This window comes from Ceratotherium simum, chromosome 17, assembly GCF_057802395.1.
Source record: "Ceratotherium simum simum isolate JZ-2026a chromosome 17, ASM5780239v1, whole genome shotgun sequence".
Lineage (NCBI taxonomy): Eukaryota > Metazoa > Chordata > Mammalia > Perissodactyla > Rhinocerotidae > Ceratotherium > Ceratotherium simum.
The window spans coordinates 50,931,319-50,956,040 of record NC_141916.1 but is presented as its reverse complement, the minus strand read 5'-3'; the positions used below and the strand labels follow the sequence as shown (position 1 = coordinate 50,956,040).

At 34.4% G+C, this 24,722-nt stretch overlaps 1 protein-coding gene across 2 annotated transcripts; it reads left to right on the top strand.

The window, feature by feature from the left end:
• The first annotated feature begins 5,468 nt into the window (after positions 1–5,468).
• LOC106803217 (killer cell lectin-like receptor subfamily E member 1) lies at positions 5,469–18,415 on the top strand. 2 transcript variants are annotated; one of them, XM_087442769.1, is made up of 7 exons: positions 5,469–8,221; positions 9,267–9,458; positions 13,075–13,179; positions 13,412–13,450; positions 14,129–14,277; positions 15,352–15,452; positions 16,591–18,415. In XM_087442769.1, exons 2-7 carry the CDS (start codon positions 9,284–9,286, stop codon positions 16,733–16,735), a joined length of 714 nt encoding a protein of 237 aa, XP_087298895.1. In that variant the 5' UTR covers positions 5,469–8,221; positions 9,267–9,283; the 3' UTR covers positions 16,736–18,415. The 2 variants fall into 2 exon arrangements, with proteins under 2 accessions (XP_087298895.1, XP_087298896.1); XM_087442770.1 differs by having other exon boundaries at positions 5,469–9,458.
• The last annotated feature ends 6,307 nt before the right edge of the window (positions 18,416–24,722 follow it).

The following is a 24,722-nucleotide window of genomic DNA, read 5'->3' as shown; positions in this document are numbered from 1 at the left end:
GGGCAGCATTCAGTCTAGCAGACAGAAAGGAGCTCTGAGGAGCTGCACAAAATGAAAGACTTTTATAGGCAGAAGGAAGCAGGAACAAGGAAGTTATAATAGACAAAAAAGCAATTGTTTATGGCAAGATCACTTTCCTTTAGGAGATGTCAAGTCTATCAGGCAGATTACCTAACTAGTGACAATTAGGCAGGCAATTCCTGATTGACTGGTTTAAGACCCCATTTCTGGGAGAGCCAAAACTGTAGTTAAGTCTTGGTTTGGTGACATGGGGCTTAGCACAAATGACTCCATTTTGGGCCTGTTGTCTTGTTTTTAGCAGAATCAACAGTCAGATGAAGAGATACATAGGACAAAGTATGGGGAAAAGGCATGGAACTTCCATGCCTTCTCTAAGTGTGCCACTCTCCCCAAATCTCCATGTGTTCACTGATTGAGAAGCTCTCTGAACCCCTTCCTCTAGGGTTTTTATGGAGGCTTCATTATATAGACATGATTGATTAAATCATTGGCCATTGGTGATTGAACTCAATCTCCAGCACCTTTCCCCTGCCTGGAGGTGGGGGTGGGGAGTACTGAAAATTCAACCCTCTAGTCACGTGGTTGGTTTCTCTGGTGACCAGCTTAGGTGATTTAGGAGCATTCCAAAAATAATCTTATTAACATAGCAAAAGACACCTTTAACACTCTCATCACTTAGGAAATTCCAAGAGTTTTAGGAGCTCTGTGCCAAGAATGGGGTCAAAGACTAAATATATATTTCTTTTTTTTTTTTTTTAAAGATTTTATTTATTTTATTTTTTCCCCCCAAAGCCCCAGTAGATAGTTGTATGTCATAGCTGCACATCCTTCTAGTTGCTGTATGTGGGACTCGGCCTCAGGATGGACGGAGAAGTGGTGCCTCGATGCGCACCCGGGATCCGAACCCGGGCCACCAGCATTGCAGCGCACGCACTTAACCACCAAGCCACAGGGCCGGCCCAATATATATTTCTTATTATAAATGACAATATCACACATGGTTTCTGATTATATGCAAAGGCTCATTGAAGACCTTCATGTGATTGGTAGTAACAAGTATCATGTTTCATTGTTCCCCATCCTTATCGAGGCTTTATTTAATATGGCAATAGTTTTGTAATTGGGATCTTTAAGGTCCCTTAAACCTGAGTTTACAGATAGTGCCTCTCTCACTAACATGTCACTCTTAAAAGGAAGGCAAGAAGTTTGGGGAAGGGAAGTGACTCACATGGGCTTACCAGTAATAGTGCAAAAGGCAACAAAGTGTAAATTTTGAATCAAAATGAATGAAATACTTCTAAGCAACAATTTTTATTTATTTTATTATTTTTAAAAAGCTTAAATGCAGCCCCAAGTAGTCTCTGCTTGCCAGCTACAAGACTATTCAGAGTGTGGTTGTTACCTTTCCTAACGTTTTTACTGTTTCTGAATATCATTAATAATAATAAAAAATTCTTTTCTTGGGTTTTCTTTGCAAGCCTAATATTTCTCTTTTCTGCATTGTGAGATTACACTACATTTATTGACTGAATCATTTTATAAGTATATATGTATGTGTGCATATGTATACTATGCATCATTCTGGGAGAAAATATATAATATAATGAACAAATGTGATTTCTCTCAAAACTGTCATGACAGGGGAAAATGTAAATTAACATATAAGATGTGGATCATTAAGAAATGAGGAACACAGGTCAGAATACGTTGCTATGATTGAGCCACATATATCTGCTCATAATCCTTCTTTAGCAAATGCAAAAAGGAAGGGCCTGGTTAATTATATATTTCTCCTTAATTCTGTAGAGAAAACATACTAGTTCCTCAGAGGAAGCGAAGATTTTCCTAACAATTGCATCAAATTAAATTACTGCTTTGTAACTTATTGAAGTGGATAATCGCACTATTATTCCTGTTATTGAAAAGAAATGACATTCTCAAATTATAAGTAGTTTTTCTATCCTTCTGTTACTTTCTAAGATTTGAATTCATGATTGTATAGAATTCTCAGTTGCCCTGAACAAGCAAGGATACTAGATGAACAATCATTCCAGGGCAGAGAAGAAGACAGACTCCAGGAGGGGAAACATCCTACCCAAGTGTATGAACATGCAAATTCTTCATCTGTAAGAAGGAGAAATAATTTTCAGAGCAAGCTGATTTAGGTAAATCAAGACATGTCACTGAAAATAGATGGTGGAGTGGTATGGAGTTAAGTATTTCAGCTTCCTATGTACAGGATGGAACAAGCCAGGGTTAGAAGTACAGCAGTGTGATTTGTGACTTGGGCCTGGTATGATTGACTGGACATAGATTTGGTGGTTTTGCTTGCCTGAGTCAATGGAGAAAGGAAAAGCAAGAAAATATCTAATAATTTAACACCCAATGAACATGGTTTTGAAATTCCAGAATACCTCTTAGAAGGGATTGTTTTAAGTTAGAAATCTAGCAAACTATTTGCAGCATATCCTGCCCCACGTTTTCTACATTTGTTTCATTCTCCAAACCAAAGCTACTAGAATAATCTTAAACCTCTGTTAGTATTTTGGTGGTGAACATGATGTAATCTATGCAGAAATAGAAGTACAATGATGTACACCTGAAATTTTTACAATGTCATAAACCAATGTTACTGCAATAAACAAAAAATTAAAAAAAAATCCCCTGTTCAGATAGGATTGTATTGAAAATAGCACAGCTAGGCAGCTTTCTGATTGCTCAGTTTGGCCCAAGAATAAATCCAAAATTGAGTAGATTTTATACCAAAAGATTATGTCTGAATGTTATTCCTCTCATCGTGGATTTGAATGAAAAGTGTGTGTAAGAATTATCTTATATTTATTCTATGGAAAGGACATACAGTTTAGCAATTTGGTGGTTGAATGAAATTAACTGTATACAGTTACACACACAAAAAAGAGAAAATAACAGATTGAAAACTTGTATCCTTTAGTGGAGACAAAGAATCCAAACCATGGTTATTGGTTTGTTGGATAAAAAATTTAATCTCACACAAAGTTCATTTACAAGTAGGGGTGATTGTCTCAAGAAAGACTGTACTGTTATGTGTATAAACGTTGTATATTGTTATGTCTTCTTAACAAATTAGCCTCTTTATTGTCATGAAATCAAATTCTTTATCCCTGGTAACATTCTTTGCTCTGAAATTTACTTTGTGTGATATCAATATAGCATATCAGCTTTCTTTTAATTGGTGTATTGGTATATCTTTTTTCCATCCTTTTAGTTTTCACCTATTGGTGTCTTTTTATTTAAAGTGTGTTTCCTTCAGATAACATATAGTTAGGTCTTTTTTTTTTTAATATAATCTGTCAATTGGATTTTAATTGGGACATTTAGACCATTTACCTTTAATTTAATTATTGGTATGCTTACATTTAAATTTACCTAATTTCTCTTTATTTTATACTTGTCTCATCTGTTATTCCTGCCATCTAAATCTTTTCTTTTTTTCTCGATCTTCTTTTGTATTAACTGAATATTTTTAATGATTCCATTTTATCTTCCTTGTGGGCTTATTAGCCTACTCTTTGCTTTGTTAATTGAGAGGTTGCTGTAGGATTTATAGAATACAACTTCACCTATCACACTCTACTTTCTAGTGATATCACTTCATGTATAGTATAAAGGCCTTATAATAGTGTCTTCCCTCCCAACCTTTTGTTTCAAATATTTTGCTTTTATATATATTATAAACTCCACATTGCATGTTACTACTTCTGTTTGAACATTCAATTATTTTTAAATAGATTTAAATTATAAAAAATTTCTCATAGTCATGTAGTTAAAATCTTGGTGCTCTTCATTCCTTTACGTAGAACCGTATTTCAATCTGATATATTATTTCCTCCCTTAGGTATTCCTTTAACATTTCTTATAGTGTGGGTCTGCTTGTGGTGAATTCCTTCATCTTTTGCGTGTGTTGATTCCATCTTCATTTTTTTTGTTTTTGTTTGAGGAAGATTAGCCTTGAGCTAACAGCTGTTGCCAATCCTCCTCTTTTTGCTTGAGGAAGATTGTTGCTGAGCTAACATCCGTGCCAATCTTCCTCTATCTAATATGTGGGATGCTACCGCAGCATGGCTTGATGGGCGGTACATAGATCTGTGTCTGGGATCCGAACTCACGAACCCTGGCTGCTTAAGTGAAGTGTGCAAACTTAACCACTATGCCACCGGGCTAGCCTTGATTCTGTCTTCAGTTTTGAAAGATATTTTTGCTGTGTATAGAATTCCATGCTGACAGGTATTTTCTTTCAGTATTTTAAAGATGTTGCACCCTTGTATTCTCATTTGCGTTTTTTCTGACAAGAAATCTACTGTCATCTTTATCTTTGTTTCCCTGAGTGAAACTTTTTTTGTCTAACTGCTTTAAGATATTTATCACTGGTTTTGAAGAATTTGATTATAATGTGGCTCAGTGTAGATTTCTTCATGTTTCTCTTGCTTGGACTTTATTAAGCTACGTGGCTTCATATGTTTATAGTTGTCATTGGATTTGGAAATTTTTTAGTTTCAACTATTTTAATTTCAATTTTCAACTATTATTTCTTCAAATATTTTTTCTGCCCCTCCTATGTCTACAGGGACACCTATTCTACATATATTAGGTCCCTTGAAGTTGTCCCACAGCTCACTGATGTTTTGATTGATACTTTTTAATTCCCTTTTCTGTGCTTCATTTTAGATAGTTCTCATTGCTCTGTCTTCAAGTTCACTTACCTTTTCTTCTGGAATGTTTTATATCCTATTAATAATGCCTTATTTTCTACAGACTCTCAGCATTATCTCCTCATTAAGGGTGTACGCTTGGCTTCCCTATGCTGTGATTTGGAAACTCTCTCGAGTCAGTTAACTGAGATAATCATAAGCTCATGTGATTTGTTTTCCATCTTCCAGGAGTCACTGTCCTACACTGCTAGATGTCCAGTGTCTGAAAAAGTGTTTAGTATGTTTTATCTGTTTCTTTATTACATTATTTTTTGTTGTTTCATGCAGAGGTATAAATCTCATCCATTTTATTCCATCTTGGCTGGTAACTGAATTCTACTCTTTGTTTTATAATTGGATTGTTTATACTATTTACATTTAATACCATTACTGATATTGTTGGGTTTAAGTATATTATGTTGCCATTAAGTATATTATGTTGCTATTGTGTTAAGGATATTATATTGCTTTCCATTTGTCCTACCTTTTTCTTTTTCCTTTATTCCTTCTTTCTTCCTTTTGTTTTATCAAAATTTTACCTATATATATTACACATACATACATATAACATATATATTACATATACATATATATTACATACATATATATATGCTTGGCTTCACCAGAATTCCCCTTCCCTACGTGTATATATATATATGTATATATATACATATATGTATATAGTTTTTTTTCATCTAGTAGATAGTACCTTTAAAAAAAGAAAACTGATTTTTCTCCAGGGAGTTGTCAGTATTACACTAGAGCAGGAAGCAGTTAAAAGCAGTTTCATCTGATATTTGTGTGCTTGACATACTAATCCTTATAAGAAGAAACTCAAAAGGCTAATGCTAAGTGTAATCCAGCCATGATCTACTTACATGGATAAATTCTAAGCAGCGGAAAGTAGAAGCTGCTTGTCCAGTTAATGACTTCCAGAACTGTCACAGCATCTCCTTTGTATTATTTTATTAGTGAAAGTAGTCACAGGGCCCTCCCAGATTCAATTAAGTAGAGAAATAGACCCCACCTAGCAATGGGGATTATAGGGTTATGTTGCAGAGAAGCATATGAGATGAGAGATACTTTTGCAGATATTATTGAAAAATACAACTGGCACATTTTCCCAATACTTTCCTTTTTGTCTTCTCTGTTTCACAACCACATATTTCTAATGAGTTTTCTATCATACTATATATTTTTTTCGCTTGCCAGTTAGACCCGTTCCAAAGTGGTTTTGTCTTTATAATCCACTGAAATAACTTTAATTAAGGCAACAAGTGACATATAATGCTAGATTCAATGAGAATTTTGAAAAATTTCAGTAGGGGGACAATATGTACCCAGTATCTCAGGGTAGTCCCAGTTTTCTCAAGACAATCCAGACATATACTTGCTTTTCCAGTATAATAAAAATACCCTCTTTCATTTTTGAAAGGATCCTGGTTTGAACAATAAGTTTTATTGTCATTATAGCTCTTGTCAGCATTCAGTGCATTTGAAATTTCTCTTTGAAACACTTTAATCCCTTAGCTTCCTCACAATACATGCTCGTAGTTTTTCTCTTGCTGAGTTGGCTGTATCTTCTTAGTAACCTTTGGCCACTTGTTGTCTTCTTGGCTTGTAAAATATGGGGTTCCTGAAGACTCTGTCCCAGGCTTCCTCAATTTATAATGTTGCATCTCTTTCTGCATAATCTGATTCACAGTTTTGGCAGCAATTATTTCTTAAAGGTTTATTCGAGTTTCAGATTTATGTGTTGAATTGCCTACTTGATAACTTCACTTGGATGTCTTAAAGTAAGTGCAATGTCCCAAAACACATCTGTGTTTCTCCTCCGCTGTTACCTTTTGAATGAAAGGCACCACAGATCTAGTTGTCCTGTCCTAGTACCTTGACCCTCCATTTCAATCTCCCTCCATTCCTAATTAATTGTCAACTCATGTCTAATTAACTTTTTTTTTTTTTTGTGAGGAAGATCAGCCCTGAGCTAACATCCATGCCAATCCTCCTCTTTTTGCTGAGGAAGACTGGCCCTGGGCTAACATCTGTGCCCATCTTCCTCCACTTTATATGGGACTCCGCCACAGCATGGCTTGACAAGGGGTGCGTCAGTGCACGCCTGGGATCCGAACCCAGGCCGCTAGCAGTGGAGCGCACCTATTTAACCACTACGCCACGGGGCTGGCCCCATCTAATTAACTTTTGAAATATTTCTAGAATCCATTCATGTCTCTTAACCTCCACAACAAGCACCTTACTGAATATTACCATACCCTCCTAACTAGTCTTCACACATCCTTTATTGGCCCAGCTAATCTATTCTCTACAGTGAAGCCAGAGTATATTTTAGAAATGTGAGTATGAACCTCCATTCATCTGCTAAAAAACGTTTATGATTTCCTAAGCATTTAAGATAAAGGCCAAAATATTTAATATGATTTTGCATAATTTTTCTTTAGCTTCTCCTGTTTTATTCACACCACTCTTCCTCCCACAAATGTTATGTATATATATCTTTTTCTACCTGGATCACAACCACCGCCTTCTTCTCCCTTAACTCAACTTATTATTTCTAACTCAGCCCAAATATCTCTTTCTTACAGAAGCTTCCCTGACTCCCTAAAAGTTCAATTTTTCTTGTTAAATATTTTTATAGCATCCTGTATTTTTCTATCCACTATTTACACCATTAGTAAATATACATTCTGTGCAGTTATTTCATTTATTGTTTAAATGAATCAATAGATATTTATTAAGCACATACTACATGCCAGGTGTTCTCCTGTCCTAGGATTACACCAATAAATCTATCTGCCTCTCTATCTATCATCCATGTACCTATCTATACATCACATTTATGATGATTATGTACTAATCACTTTAAGTGTATTAATGAATTAACACATTTGAGGGGTTAATATTTCAGTTAATATAAAAGTTAATGAATAAAGGAATGAATCTGAGCATATGCACATCCCAAAGAGAACATCAATAAACAAGATCAGTATGATTTTTCTGTCCCCACATATAAATTTTAGTATATACATGGATATATATCTTATCGTTATGACTTAATCTAATTTAATTCATGGCTCCCGAGAGGTCAATATGGTAAAAATCTTAGTGAGAACGTAATTATTGGGAAAGAAGATTTGATCTCAGCAATGCTTTCTTTTCAATTCACAAAGTCTGTTATTTAGCATGACTTAAAATGAAATGCAGGTAATATTTTTTCTAAGCTAACCTGAATTATAAGAAGTGAGATTAGAAAGATAATCTTGTGGGTGCTGAGGACAAATACAAAAAAAATAAAAGTGTAAAGTTTCCTGTTGGTTTATTCTGAAACGTTACATAGCAAGTACTTTTTCCACTGAGGCATAGTTTCTAATTCTGTTCCAAGTTGTCAGGTGCTGCTTCCTTAGACTCATACATACTAATTCTTAGCACAAGGAATTTCCTCTTCGCTTCAGGTATGTTTTATCATTTCTGGTTCCCTTGTAATCTCTCCTTCCCCAATTCCTGGAAAATGTGATCAATAGACAATTCTTCCTTGTGCTGTTTCTGGTTTTGAACATTATTAATAAAAAAAATTAAGTATAATTTTTTTTGGCTTCAAGATATCAAAGTTTTGCTTTATTTGTCTATGTTCTTCCCAACTTTTTGACATATGCCTAGTCATTTTTCTTAATAAAATTTCTCTGAGAAGTTCAAATGGAAGATATTTAGATCCCTGACAGATAAGTGACTTTGTCCTGACCAGTGTTTCCCAGCTCTGAAGCTGATAGCCAATATTAAGAAATAGTTACAATAAAATTCTCCAAATTTTTTAATTTTATCTATGTTGGTATTTAACCTATTTTATTTACTTTTTAATAATATGGAGGGCTTATATAAAACATAGAAGCTAGTAAGTCAATTGGCTCTGTACATATATGGGTTGTGGTCTTATTTAAATCATAATGCAAAAGGTATTTGTCCACTAGACTGTTATTAATTACGGAGTCACTTAGGAAAAGTGTAAAATGTAATTATTAACCTTGCGTTTTAATGAGAAATTGTGCAGTGCTTCCTGGGGAGCACAGCTAATAAGCATAGCACTTCAATTTCTAATGGTAGTAGAACATCAACTCTGTCTCTTATTATTCAATTTCAAGAGGCAAACAGCAATAATGTTAGAGACGGATGGGCGTGGAATTTTTGGAGATGACTCCGTTGCATACCTAGAATTAATTTTTAAATTCTGTACTAAAGGCAATAATTGCTTTCTGTATAGGAATTGGTTGAATAGTTCCTAACTCTTTTAGGGTTATTTCCTATATTTCTAAGTTTTTGGTGGTATGTTTTCTCATATTGGGAGCTTCAAACTATTGAGAACATGCTTCCAAGAAAGGTAATAGGCATATCTATTTATCAATTCAGACTTTTTAAAATTATTGTTACATCCATCTTTATTATAATATATCTTCCCAAATTACAGAATGATATACTGACAGTTGAGCTCTTTATCTCACACAGTTTTTTCCTGTATAAAGATGAGTGAAGAACCTGTAATTTATACTACACTAAGCCAGCAGAAGCACACACCAAAAAATAATATCAAGCATAAATTTAGATCAAATGAATTGCCATTAACTAAGGAGGAGCTGAAACACCAGAAATCTTGTAAAAAATGGCACAAAAACAGAGCAGAAGATGTCAATGGCCAAGGTAAGATACATTAAAGTAGAGTTTTTCAGTAAACATGTCAGGAATGCCTAAAATTGTGTACTGACCTATGCTGTTTACTAGGGAGGTACAAAAATATAACAGTTTCTAAATCTAGTTAGAGAAACTATCCAAGCCAAAATTTAAATATCAGTTTAATGCAGATTATGACAAAGACCAAATGGTAACTACTATAAATAATTTAAAAGATAACTTGGAATGTTTAGAAATTTCACTGCTAAAGTGAGAGTTAAATTAGACTTTAAAAGAATACAATTTGAATAGAAAAGGTTTGGAAAGTAATTTCCTTGAAACAACAATGCTAGGAGTGCAAGTATGGAAACGTTGCTAGCCGTGGCCATTTGAGAGGACTGAGCTGAGATACCTTGTTCTGAAGCCCAAGAATTGTGTTGTGCGAGAGGTAAACATGCTGTTGGACTGAATGATCTCTGGGCTGGAGAGTGGCATACGGCTTAGGCCATGATTTTTGACGTAATTATTTCCTGAAACAAGCAAAATGTAAATATATTGCTTTTAAATTTGGAGCACAAAATAGTCGGGTAATAGTAAACATAATAATTAAACAGTAGGTGTAATAAGGTTTACTGATGTTAAGTTAAAGTTGCAGCTTAGGTTGTTGCTTGTTTCTGGAACCTTGAGACTGATTGCCACAGGCTTGTCTTTTCCAAACCTAATGATCTTAGGAGAAAGAGACAAAGCTTACCTGTAGGCCGGTGAGCTTTCTGAAATGGCAAAGACTAATCCCACAAATTTCCAAAAAAGTTGGGTTGTTTTGGGAATGATTGTTTTGTTTTTTGGTCCTTTTTTTTTTTTTTACAAAAACACGGGCATTTTTTGTAAGTTTACTTGAAAATGATAATAAAATTCTAAATGAATATTTCTCTTTTAAAGAAAGAGATTGTAAGTAATAGTTATATTCCTTGTTAATTACATAAATACATGTGTATTAGGAAAAATGTTAAAAATACAGATAAGTATATATTTTAGTAATCACCCATGAAGCTATTTTCTGTCATATAAATATATATGATTCTAGATTTATAGTTTTATCTTCTTTATATTTATAGCTTCCATTTGGTATCATATAATGAACTTCTCCCATATACTGTATGGTTTTATTTATATGAAGTTTAAATTGAGCAAAATTATTTGGTAGCAATAGAGATAACGACAGTGGTTACCTTTTGGTCCTGGGAGGGGCCCTGTGGGAAGCTTCTATGTCACTGGTAATGTTCTATATTATGATTAGGGTGATGGATACACAAGTGTGTTCACCTTGTGAAAATCCGTTGATCTATATGCTTATGATATGTGAACATTTCTATATGTATTCTATACTTCAGATATTTACTGAAAAAGAAATTAAAAAATAGAAATTATAGGGGCCGGCCCGGTGGCATAGCGGTTAATTTCACATGTTCCGCTTTGGTGGCCTGGGGTTCACCAGTTTGGATCCTAGGTGTGGACCTACTCACCTCTCATCAAGCCATGCTGCAGCGGTGTCCGGCATAGAAGAACTAGAAGGACCTACAACTAGAATATACAACTATGTACTGGGGCTTTGGGGAGAAAAAAGAAAAAGAGGAAGATCGGCAGCAGATGTTAGCTCAGGGCCAATCTTCCTCAAAAAAAAATGAAAAATAGAAATTATATGTAGTAGTTTGGGGTCTGTAGGACTGTTGATGTCAATTCTTTTTCTTTGTGAGTCAGTGAGAGTTTTCTTCCTTTTTTTTGCACCTTTTACCATATTCTAACTTTTTATGTATTAGAATCTGTTTCAGGGACATCGATTTCTGTTATATCTATCTCTTTAAAAATCAATCTTGCTTATTAAGACTATTTAATTTTAATCATGGACAGAATGAGACCCTTAATTAAATTTCAAAATTCTCATTATTTGTTTCATTTGCCTATTTTCCAAAAGTACTCTAGATCTGCTTAGTTGAGTTCCAGAACAATTCCCACTGTCATTTTTTAGACTAAATTTTATTTACTCATATAATTTAATTTGAGAAAGCTAACATTTTTATAGTAGTCTTTCCAATTATAAAAATAATTTGTCCTTCCTTTTAATAGATTCTTTTAATAGAATCTCACAGAAAGATTGTTGTTTTTCTACCTTGTAGCAAGATTAAATGATATTTCTCAAACTCCTGAATTTGAATTCCTAAGCATAGTTCTATCACAACTGCTATTGTACCTGATAGGAACACATGGGTGATGTATGCTGTAGAAGAGGTCAACTAAAGACAGCTTTTATTTTCTGCCCTAATGACTTGGAAGAAGCATGCTAAGTCATAAATCTTTACCTAGTTGGGCTAAACACAAGTAGCCTGAACAATGCCTCCTTTATTTTGTGTTCTACCTTGTTCTGTGCTGGTGCTTGGTTCTGTGAAGTGAGGGAGAACTTCAGTGAGGGACAGTCTTTAGACTATGTTTTCTGCTACGAGAGAGAATAAAGTGAGGTATGTGATCTAATGGGACTTCAAATAGATTGAAACCTAAAGAGATCATAATCCAAAGAGACCACCAATAAAATGGAACCTAAGCGTTTGACATATTCCCCTTATCAAAACTTTTTAGTTTTTTAGTCCTTTGATCTTTGCTCATTTTTCATGGGAGAGATGACATAAGGGTAATGGTGGCTATTTGCAAAAAAAAAATACTAGTGCTGAAAATGGGAGAAATTGACCAAGAATAATAAAATATCTGTCAAATGCCACTGAGAATCAAAGTGAAGTTTGAGACCCTGATGTGAATTAGCACCACACTGGTTTGACTTCCTTCATCAGATATGTGTACCCCAGATACAGAAAGAGAGAAGGTAGAATTTAATTCAGCTGAGTCTAACAGTTAACTAAGCAGATATGGTGGAAAATGAACGGTTAGTGGCAATACAGTCATTCAGATGACTACTATTAGGTCTAGGTTGGGTGGTTAAGGCATGGCAATAATGATGAACAAGGAGAAAATAAGTTAAGAGATGAATGTCTTAATAATATTGAGGAAAAAATTCAGTGGGAGAAGGAAAGTTAGTGTGAAAAACAAAAGTGTTCCTCACAGATTATTTTTTTAGATATTAAATGTTCCAAAGTTGCAATGACAAAATAAGCTATCATTTTGTCAGTTTAAGAAGGGTAGAAGGAAGAAGAAGGGTGGAAGGAAGAAAAATAAACAAATGAGTAATTGTTTGACTTCCTAATTTAAAATGTAGCCACTTTTACTTTTCATATAGGGAAGAGCTCAGTACCTAAATGAATCAATTGCCATTCTGATTTTGGATAGTTTCTTGCTCTGTTTATTTATTATTTGATCCTTATGGGGGAGAGGGATGACAGAGAGTAGGATATGGAGGCAGAATTTGTGAATTAGGGACTCCGTTCTTCTGTTAATTGACTGTTACCTTAGACAAATAGCCTATGTAAAAAATGAGATTTTTTACTTCAGTTATTTCATAACTATCTAAAATTGGGTAAAAATATTTCACAGGCCTGTGAGGATCAAGAATTAACAAATATTTTAATGCATTCTTAACTGTAAACTACTCTACAAGCATTGTATTTATTATTTATCCCGTCATCTTGCTCCAACTACTCAGGAAACTCCTCACCTCTTCCCTGGAGGCTTATTTCTGTAGTGTTGGGCATCATGTGCCTTCTCCTGATGGCCATAGCCACTGCAGTGGCTGTCTTGACTGCAAACTGTAAGTAACTATCGTGTCTTTTAAATTGTCCTCCCCTTTGGGAGCATTATTTATTTCATAGAATGTGTTAAGAAGATACTAGGCTCAGAACAATTTTACCTCATCAAAATTCTTCCTTTTTATTTCCTTTAAAGTTGCTGATTTACTCTTATAGAATATAGCCTTTTAGTATTTCACTTTGATGTTTCAATTTCAAGGAAGATCTAATTATGATATTTGCCTATTTTTGTAGCATCTTCCAAAGAATCATCTCTCACAATCCAGCAAAAAGGTAGGCAATGGTTTTATACCCTAATGTCTTATGCTGGTTTAAGCAGCAGTGTGTTATTTGTATCAGCTCCACAAACATAGAGCCTTTACTAGGCACGGTATTCTAGAATGTGTAGTAGAAAATATAAGACATAGTCCCAGACGTTAAATAACCTAGAGTCGTGAAGTAGAGGTTTATGTATAACTAACTGCAGTATAAGAAGACAGAGGTAAGGTTTTTTTAGAAATTCTTATAAGATTTCATAGGTTTGTATGGAAGTAGAAATAATTAATGTGAGAACAAATTTTGGAGAGGTAGAGTTTGTATTAGAAGGGCAAAATTTCAAAAAACCTTAATCTAATGGTGACGTATGGTGAAGACATTCTAGCTCCTAAGTGCTATAATGGTATGGGGGTAAGAAAACTAATGGTTTGGCCACTCCTTAGATGAATAGATACTAGTTGACTTGTGTTATATGATATCTATAGGAGTTAAAATGTAGCAGCAAGTTGAGAGAAAAATAAAAACAAAAGTTTTTATTGATAATTCATAATTTTGTTATAACTCATTTTTGTTTCTTTACATAATGTTACTATAATGACAAAAAGTGTACTTCTGCTTGCAAGATGTGTTTTAAAAAAATAATAAAATCAGACTTTGTGAATTTGGTCAATGCAATGATAGAGAGTCTTTGTCTAGGACTTGGTTGTCATTCTTGTCCCAAGAACTGGGTTTGGTTCAGATGCAGCTGTTACTACTTCTCCAAGGAACGGTTAACATGGAGAGAGAGTCAACGTGCCTGCTCGTCTCTGAATTCCAGTCTCATAAAGATAAACAGGGAGGAGATGGTAAGTTGTTATTTTAACTGAGTGTCATAATTGCATGTGAGATATATCAAACTGATTACCTGAATTAAACTGAGGAGTCATTTACATTTACCTGTCTTCAGCACTAGACAAACAGCTGAAGGATATAAATAGTTTATCTTTTGTTTCCAGTTTGACCTGCAAAATGTGGCATAGGATCTATATATTGTGTAAAAGGAAAAGAAATGTTTTGAAATAATATTTAGAATGCCCTTTATGAAAAAAAAATTGTATAAGGAATGAGTTTAGAAGAAGATAGTTATTACAAAGACAACCTCAGTCAGAGAGAAAAGAACATGGTATAGCCCAGCACCAAGATGATATAGCCTTGTGGCCCAAACGCTAATATCATTATGTGATCAGTGAATCAGAATCTAGAACACTATGTGAGAAGATGGGAGAGCTTTCCCTAACTCCAACAATGTACATCAGCATCGAGTTAAAGTACCCACTGTATAAGTTCTCCTGATAGAGAAGATTTTGTCTATCATGCTCCTGAAGAGAGAGGAGATACACACTGGGGGTAAAATTAATCTTCAAGATGTCTCTGAGGGTACTGCTATTCTTTTAAAAAGCTCGCTCGGGCGGGCCCGGTGGCTTAGCAGTTAAGTGCGCGCGCTCCGCTGCTGGCGGCCTGGGTTCGGATCCCCGGCGCGCACCTGATGCACCGCTTCTCCGGCCATGCTGAGGCTGCGTCCCACATACAGCAACTAGAAGGATGTGCAGCTATGACATACAACTATCTACTGGGGCTTTGGGGGAAAAAATAAATAAATAAAAAAATTAAAAAGCTTGCTCCCTTTTACCCTAAACCAACACTATCTTTTTACTCCTATTTATTTGTTTATTTTTTATACCTCCTATGAGAGCAGGGAATTTGTGTCATTCATTGCTGTATCATTAGCATCTTGGAATATAGCATGCATTAATGAGTTTGTGTACTGGATGAACTGAATAAATATAAATATGATGTTGACTTTTTTAAGGTACTTCCATACAGTTGATGAAAAGATAATAATGGAAACTTCTTATTTGCATGTATTTGTTTACCACTAGAATTTTTTCTCTTTAAAATCTTTCTTTTGGATTGGAGTCTACCATAATGGAATTGGCAAGCACTGGCTATGGGAAAATGATTCGGTTCTGTCCTCTGATATGTAAGTATCTGCCTGACATAATGCAACTTTCTCTATCCTTGGTTTAATTGCTGCATTTGCCCAAAATAACAGAAATTAAGAGAGCCGGAGGGATAATTTCAAGGATATTTAGGGAATTGAGAAAAGAGACAGTAACTTAAATCCAATCCCATATACAGTATTATGGACTCCTGAAGAAGATAACATAACTCACTGTCTTCATTAGCCCTCTCCTGAGACTTTTTCTTATGAACTGTATCAGTTGGCTAGGGCTGTCATAACAAAGTACCACAGACTCGGTAGGTTAAACAACAGAAATTTATTTTCTCACGGTCCTGGAGGTTAGAATTCCAAGATCAAGGTGTTGTTAGGGTTGGTTTCTTCTGAGGCCTCTCTCTTTGGCTTGCAGCTGGCTGTCTTCTCCCTATGTCTTCACATGGTCTTCCCTCTATACCTGTCTGTGCCCAAATTTCCTCTTCTTATACAGACACCAGCCATATTGCGTTAGGACCCACCCTAATGACCTCCTTTTACCTTAATTATCTCTTTAAAGACCACTTGTCCAAATACAGTCACATTTTGATGTACTGGGGGGTAGGACATCAACATATGCATTTTAAGAGGATGCAGTTCAGCCCATAACACAAATCGTGGCTTAAAAGTCTGCTAACTTTCTCGCTAACCACTTTGGTCTATAAGACCTCACTTCTAGGCCATTGATATATTCTTAAAGTCTTCCTGCTTTTTTGTATTCTACTTATTATAAGCCTAAATACTATGGAAACTAAAAATGTTTTTTTCTCCACTGGAAAATTTTCATAGGCATGTTATTCATAGGGTTTTTATTATTTTATTTTTAATTTGTCTGTCTACTGTTACAACCAATGATAATCAGCACACTTTCCTTCCTCTTGGACTCTTATCCTTATCTTTAGTTGAATTTTTGTTAATATTTAAGGTTCTGTAATCTATCAATAACTTAAATTTGTAAAGATCTTATTTATCTGTACTACTAATAGAAATTCAATTCTATTCAATTCTATTACATATAAATTATGTTTTTAAAATTTATATTTAAATTGAAAGTTTTATATTTCTTCTCTTTGGTATTTGCATGTTATAGAATTCCATGAAGACTGTGACATTTCTTCTGTTTTAGGTTTTATCCTCCTACACCTGAAAAAGGACAACTCTGTCTATCTTACAAATCAAGAGAAATTTATTTAAGTGAAAACTGTGAATTTAAACAAACCTACATTTGTAAGAATCACCTTGTTTATTCTATAAATTCACTGGAAAGATGAAAAGTACTTTTATCTAACCCTATGTGTTGATAGCATTGCCAATGTTTACTTTCTTGTGCTATGGAGAAAATATGTAAATTTACACCTTTGGTTTAAGAAAAATAGAATCCTCTAAAAATATACTCCAATGCCATTTAAAAAGTGTACTATAATTTTGTTGAATGAATAAAATTTTGATTTAGCTGACTTTTCATGAAATAACACTGTGACAGTATTTAGGAGGATATATTTATGCCTATGCACTTTAGGAAACATTGCCATAAATATTTTCTGAATTAGACAATGAGGTAAAGTTAGACTGTATTGGATATTAAATAGACTGTTTTATGTAAGGTTACATTATTGTCCCTGATATATATATTGCTTTTTTTGTCTACAAAATTGTCAAAGTATATTGTTAGGCAATAACTCACAGAACTATTATACCAGAAATGGAAATTAGTATGACTACACAAGAAATAGAATTGTTCCATAAATTTTTGGAAATTAATTTTCAGCTTGATTACTATCCAAAAGTCCAACTTATTCTATAACATGGTGACTCTGAGACAACTAATTAGACTCACAGGTATAAAGGTGGTACAGAGGACTTTGCTTTAAAATCTTAATTGTTGAATTTTTATTTCCTTAAGTTGTTCTGTTACATAGTACCTTTTAAAAATAAAAATAAATAATAGTAATTATTTCAGTTTCACTGTATAAAAGGCTTTAGAATTATTAAAACGGTACTGATGTCAAGCTGGAGTTTCTCTTCTGTTAGTTTTATAAGCTTCTATACATAATGATACGTAAGCACCCTCCTTGTTTATTTCATAAAACTTGGGCTAAGATTATATATAAACAGTAAAAAATTATGTTTTACCAATGTGCCTCTTTTACTGTTGCAGAAACAACATGACAGTGACAGAAGAATTAGGTACACTATTCAGCATTAGTTCCTTCCACCCCACCACATCTAGTGGACTGTACTTTTTTTCCTCTAAATATGTCCCTTCCCAGATGGTCATTCTAAACAAAGATAGCAGATCAGTAGCAACTCTTCAGAGTTTAGCTTTTTACCCTGGTATGTAACTTCATGAAATTTTCTAAGAGGTTACCTATAATATTAGTATATGCATGAAAATTTGTCAATAGAGGGCATTTATGGTGACAGAATGGATAGAGAGAAGACTATTCTGAAAATTCCGATTGCTATAAAATTCAGGAGGACTACTGTCAAGAGAAATAGACACTTTATTTTTGTAATAGATAATTGTTTTTATTCCTGAGATGCCAATATTCTTCCTTATTTCAAGGAATATACATTTAGCATATAAGGTCTTTTCTAAATCCACATGAGGGGAGGGTGGCTAACCACCCTTTATAGACTATAGGGTCACTAGAAAAGTTAATTATTGTCAAATAGAGTTGCAACACTAAGAAAAAAATTAAAAAATCATCCCCCATAAAAGTTTATTAATTCTTATTGTTATAAAATATGATTGCCCTTAAATATGGGTTACGAACTCTTCTCAGGCTTGACAAAAAAATAAACAAAAAACAGAGAAAAACAAAGTACTTAGACATAGAAAGATAGCAATAACAAAATGGGTAAGAATGTTCAAGAATTCTCTGTAAACCATACAGAAGAAAAAGAGAAGTTTTATTTTCAAGGAAACTAAATAAAATTGTTATTATATATAGGAGTTTTTGTTTATTTAATATGGTGCTATTAATTATATATCATCTTTTATATGTAGTAATAATTTGTAAATTTTTCAGCTTTATTCTTTTAAACTTATATAATTATTTATAACAATGCAGCACACGAGCTATAATACATTGTTACCTACTGTTGAATGGTCACGTCTGAGCACTAACATGCCATATTCCAGTTCACTCTGATTGTAAGTCAGTGAATAATATAACTGACTTATAAACTCACATAATATCACACATAATTACACACATTTCATCCCAATATCCCTGAAGTATATGCCAATATTACCATTGGAAGAAGAGACTGGAAAGCTATTGGACCACAGAAATAAAGTTAAGCATTGCCATTCAGATCTCCCCACCACTATACTACGAAAATTTCAAAACAGAAAAGGTGAAAGAGTTTTATAGCAAACATAGGTATACCCACCACCCAGATTGTACCATTAACATTTTACTATACTTTCTCTATCACTTATCTATCCATCTCTTCATCCCTTTATCCATCCATCAATACATCTTAATTTTTATGGATTTCAAAATAATCTCCAGATATTGGCATACTTCCCCCTGAGTACTACAGCATGTATATCACTAGCTAAATTTCAATTTTTGTTTAAAATTCACTTTTTCTTTTGGAGTAAAATTTATGTACGATGAAATCCACAAATCTGAGTGTACCATTCAATGAGTTTGGCACACATCTGTGGCAAACCCTGATCGAGATGAAGAATATTACTGTTTCCCAGGACATTCCCTCAAGCTCACTCCAATAGATCCCTACCCCCTCCCCAGAGTCAATCACTGTTCTGATGTTTCTCTACTACAGATTAGTTTTGCATATTCTTTTGCAAGAATTTAGATAATGCAGCATATCCTTTCTCGTATATAACATTTTTTTCCTAAGTGTAGGGTTTTTGAAATTCATCCGTGTTCTTAAGTGTGGTGTTCAGATTTCAGACAAAAAGTGATATTAATTTCCACTGAATTTGTTTCCCTAAACTGGTCAGTATTTTATTTTGGTATCTTAGAGCGCCTTTGGCAGTCTTCATGAAGTGTTGATTTCATTTCACCATCTTCATGGCTGTCAGTCAGGTTTGCGATGCGGTGCCATCACAGACTGGCACAGAGTATAGGATTCTGTTTCTGATTGCAGAGGCTTCCACTGCACACCAGACTTCCGGCTCCCAAAGTTGACCCCGTTGTTTTCTGGTGGAGGAGACAACAAAGCACAGGGCATTGCTTCCACTCACTCCAGGCAGATTAATTACATCGCATATTTGACCCCTTCGTGGAGTTATCAGTGGTGTCTCACTACTGTCAGCACTTTTCTAGGCAATAGTGTTACTATGCCATTCTAATCAACCAATTCCAGCCACACGGTTTTGGCCCACTAATATAATCTATATGAGATTTTCAGCTTTTGAGATTATTTACATTCTGACAGTGGTGCCCATTTTGATACAAAAGCCATTAAAAATAGCTAATAGTTAGAGTATTTGATGGACCTCCATGCTTCCTACCAACCTTAGGCATCTGATTGTTGTTCAGTTTTAGCATGGCCTCCTCAAAAATTTATAAAAGAAATTTCTGACTTCCCTTTTTCGTAAGGCAGTTTGGTCACTGAGTGAGGCTGTCCCAAGAAACAGGTTTGTGTGCGTGTGTGTGTGTATTTTCAAGCAAAAATAAAGAATATATGGCAAAGACTTGGCACCCATTTCTAGTTCTATTTCTTTAATGAAATAATGTGACTACATCTTATATTTAACACAATCCCTGAGCGGGTGCTGTTTTGAATTCTCTTTGTTTTCTGTTGATTCTCTTGTTTATCCCATAAGGTTTTATCTCATGATAACCATGGATTTTTAAATCCTTACTATTACTTTAAAATAAATTCTTAGTTTAGGATTATATTCTTCTTAAAACTGCCATTTAAATACAGAGATGTTATTACTGATTAGTAAGAATGGGTTCCTTCTGTCAGTATGTTCTGCAAATCCTACCCATTTCATCCACTTACTATTTTAGGAATTATTTTTTTTCAAACTGCATATTATTTATTTATTTTTATTGAAGTAACGTTGATTTATGACACTATTTATAACACTATAAATTTCAGGTGTACATCATTATTTCTTGATTTCTGTGTAGATTACATCACGTTCACCACCCAAAGACTAATTACCATCCATTGCCATATACATGTGCCTAGTCACCTGTTCGCCCCCCTTCCCTTCTGGTAACCAACAATCTCATCTCTGTATTTATGTGTTTGTTTGTCGTTGTTGTTGTTTTTATCTTCTATTTATGAATGAGATCACATGGTATTTGACTTTGTCTGTCTGACTTATCACGCTTAGCATAATGCCTTCAAGGTCCATCCATGTTGTCGCTAATGGATGCACCCTGCGAGGTACCCTGATGGGTACTTAGGTTGTTTCCAAGTCTTGGCTATTGTGAACAATGCTGCAATGAACGTAGGGGTGCATATATCTTTACGCGTTCACGTTTTCACATTCTTTGGATAAGTACCCAGCAGTATAATAGCTGGATTGTATGGTAGTTTTATTCTTTATTTTTTGAGGAATGTCCATAATGTTTTCCATAGCAGTTGCACCAGTTTGCACTCCCACCAGCAGTGTATGAGAGTCCCCTTTTCTCCACATCCTCTCCAAGACTTGTTATTTCTTGTCTTGTTAATTATAGCCATTCTGACAGGCATAAGGTGATATCTCATTGTAGTTTTGATTTGCATTTCTGTAATAATTAGTGATGTTGCACATCTTTTCATGTGCCTGTTCACCATTTGTATACCTTCTTTGGAAAAATGTCTTTTCAGATCTTTTGCCCATTTTTTAATTGGGTTGTTAGTTTTTTGTTGTTGAGTTGTATGAGTTCTTTATATATTTTGGAAATTAATGCCTTATCAGATATATGGTTTGCAAATATCTTCTCCCAATTGTTAAGTTGTCTTTTTGTTTTGTTGATGGTTTCCTTTGCTGTGCAGAACGTTTTTAGTTTGATGTAGTCCCATTTGTTTATTTTTTCTCTTGTTTCCCTTGCCTCATCAGACATGGTACTTGAAAATATGCTGCTAAGACTGATGTTGAAGAGCATACTGCCTATGTTTTCTTCTAGAAGTTTTATGGTTTCAGGTCTTGCATTCAAGTCTTTAGTCCATTTTGAGTTCATTTTTTGTGTATGGTGTAAGATAATGGTCTACTTTCATTCTTTTGCATGTGGCTGTCCAGTTTTCCCAACACCATTTATTGAAGAGACTTTCCTTTCTCCATTGTGTGTTCTTGGCTCCTTTGTTGAAAATTAGCTGTCCATAGATGTGTGGGTTTATTTCTGGGCTTTGAATTCTGTTCCATTGATCTGTGTGTTTTTGTGCCAGTACCATGCTGTTTTGATTACTATAGCTTTGTAGTATATTTTGAAATCAGGGAGTATGACACCTCCAACTTATTCTTTTTTCTCAGGATTCCTTTGGCTATTCCTTTGGCTGTTTTGTTGTTCCATATAGATTTTAGGATTCTTTCTTCTATTTTGGTGAGGAATGTCATTGGAACTTTGATTGGGATTGCATTGAATCTGTAGATTGCTTTAGACAGTATAGACATTTTAACTATGTTAATTCTTCCAATCCAAGAGCAATATCCTTCCATTTCTTTGTGTCTTCTTCAATTTCTTTCAACAATGTTTCATAGCTTTCAGTGTACAGGTCTTTCACCTCTTTGTTTAAATTTATTCCTAGGTATTTTATTCTTTTTGTTGCAATAGTAAATGGTATTGTAATTTCAATTTCTCTTTCTGCTACTTCATTGTTAGTGTATAGAAATGCAACTGATTCTTGTATGTTGATTTTGTATCCTGCAACTTTACCATATTCATTTATTACTTCTAAAAGTTTTTTGGTGGATTCTTTATGGTTTTCTATATATAAAATCATGTCATCTGCAAATAGTGACAGTTTCACTTCTTTCTTTCCAATTTGGACCCATTTTATTTCTTTTTCTTGCCTGATTGCTCTGGCTAGGACTTCCAATACTATGTTAAATAAGAGTGGTGAGAGTGGGCATCCTTGTCTGGTTCCTGTTCTTAGAGGGATAGTTTTCAGTTTTTCTCCATTGAGGATGATATTAGCTGTGAGTTTGTCATAAATGGCCTCTATTATGTTGAGGTACTTTCCTTCTATACCCATTTTACTCAGAAATTTATCATAAATGGATGCTGTATCTTGTCAAATGGTTTCTTGGCATCTATTGAGATGATCATGTGATTTTTATTCTTTGTTTTGTTAATGTGGTGTATCACGTTGATTGATTTGCAGATGTTGAACCGTCGCTGGAATAAGTCCCACTTGATCATGGTGTATGATCTTTTTAATCTATTCTATTTGCTAGTATTTTGTTGAGGATTTTTGCATGTTCATCAATGGCCTTTAATTTTCTTTTTTTTGTGTTTCTTTCTTTGTCTGGTTTTGGTACTAGGCTAATGTTGGCCTCATAAAATGAGTTAGGAAGCTTCCCCTCATCTTCAATTTTTGGAAAAGTTTGAGAAGGATAGGTATTAAGTCTTCTTTGAATGTTTGATAGAATTCACCAGGGAAGCTGTCTGGTCAGGAATTGTTTTTATCATGGTCTCATGGTCTAGCTTTCTCTTTTTCTAATGTGAATGTCTGCATATATGTTTTGAAAACTTTCTTTTCCAATCACACTTTAGTTCTCTAAGGGGGAATAATTCAAGATTTCAAAAGATTCTGTTTTATATAAATCAGCAGTATGACTTGTATTCAGGAGTTTTTCCTGATGTGCATTTATTTCTCTATTATTTTCTTCTAAAACACATGCTCCTTCAATATACTCACCTGAGAAGAAATCTCTAGGAAATAAATATATCATTTAGAATGTGACTATAACATTTAGTCATATGTATGACTTGCATCAATGATTTCTCCTTCCTCATATTATTTCTCATATTCATTACATCAAAGATTTTTCCAGCCTCATGTTATTTCATATTGTCATCTATCTCTTCCTTCATTCTTCCCTCCTCTTCCAAAGAAAAATCCAGTCATGATTCTGAAGTTAATGTTTTATCTGTGATGATGCAAGTCCAACTGATAATAACACTTATGTGACAGTCAAAGTGGATAATGATCCCTCACATCCAAGCTTGTAAATCTCAGTTTTTATTTTATTCTCCTCTTTTAAACTAATTCTTCTGCTTCTGGGCAATTACACAGGATTGACTTCCAATACATTCTGAAATAAAATCTTGTCATTCTTTTTCATTAGAAATTTAACTCTCCTCTCCCATCACCCCCCCCTTACAATCCTAAGAATCATTACAATAATGTTAAGAGTGGTCTAGGTGTTAAATGCTCTTTTGAGTGCTAGCAACACGGTGGTTGGAAATGTTCTATACCAAGAAGTGTATTGTGAGTAGATATGTAACCATATACTTTTTACCTACCTAGAGTGTGTTGACCAGATGCTTGATGCTTAAACTAAAAAAAAATAATTACTGGATTAAATTCAAAGAATATCTTATAACCTTTTCTGAAAAAAAAATAAAAAGCCACAATAGACCATGTCAGAATCCAGATAATTATTTTTTATATAATTTTTGGCAAATAATTTTTAGCAGTGAAAATTATAGAAAGACACAATAGGACACAGTATCAGAATCCAGATTTTAATTTCTTAACAATAATTTCATGGCAAATAGGTTTTTTTTTAAGCAACCTATATTCTAGGCAATGTTGTGTAGGGTGACAGGATGATGATCACATTGTGCTTCATTGTTGAGTGTAAGAAGGTGCCAAAAACTCATAGGAGATGTTCTAGCCATTGCCAGGACATGGCCAAGCAAAGAGGAAGCTTGAGAAATAATTTGTCGACTTTCTCCTTCCACTTTCTGATCTCTGCCAATATCTCCAAATGGCTGAAACCAGCCAGAAGCCAAAAGGCAAGGAAGACTGCATGATGCAGTTGTTAGAGTTCAGCTCCAGGGAAACAGAATGCAACAAAGAAGCATGGAAAGTGGATATGGTGGTAAGGGTGTGCAAAATGAGATTAACAACCATGCAATGAAGTAGATTATGATGTTGGAATAGTGAAAGCTCTGTTGGGAACACATTGCACATGTGCCAATACTGGGTTAAACTATGTCTGAGTGTATTTTTTGTACTAAGAGGGGCATACTTGAAAGTGAAGAGCAACTTGGATTTTGTGACAGACTAATGGCCCCAAAGATATCCAAGTCTTTTTTTTTTTTTGTGAGC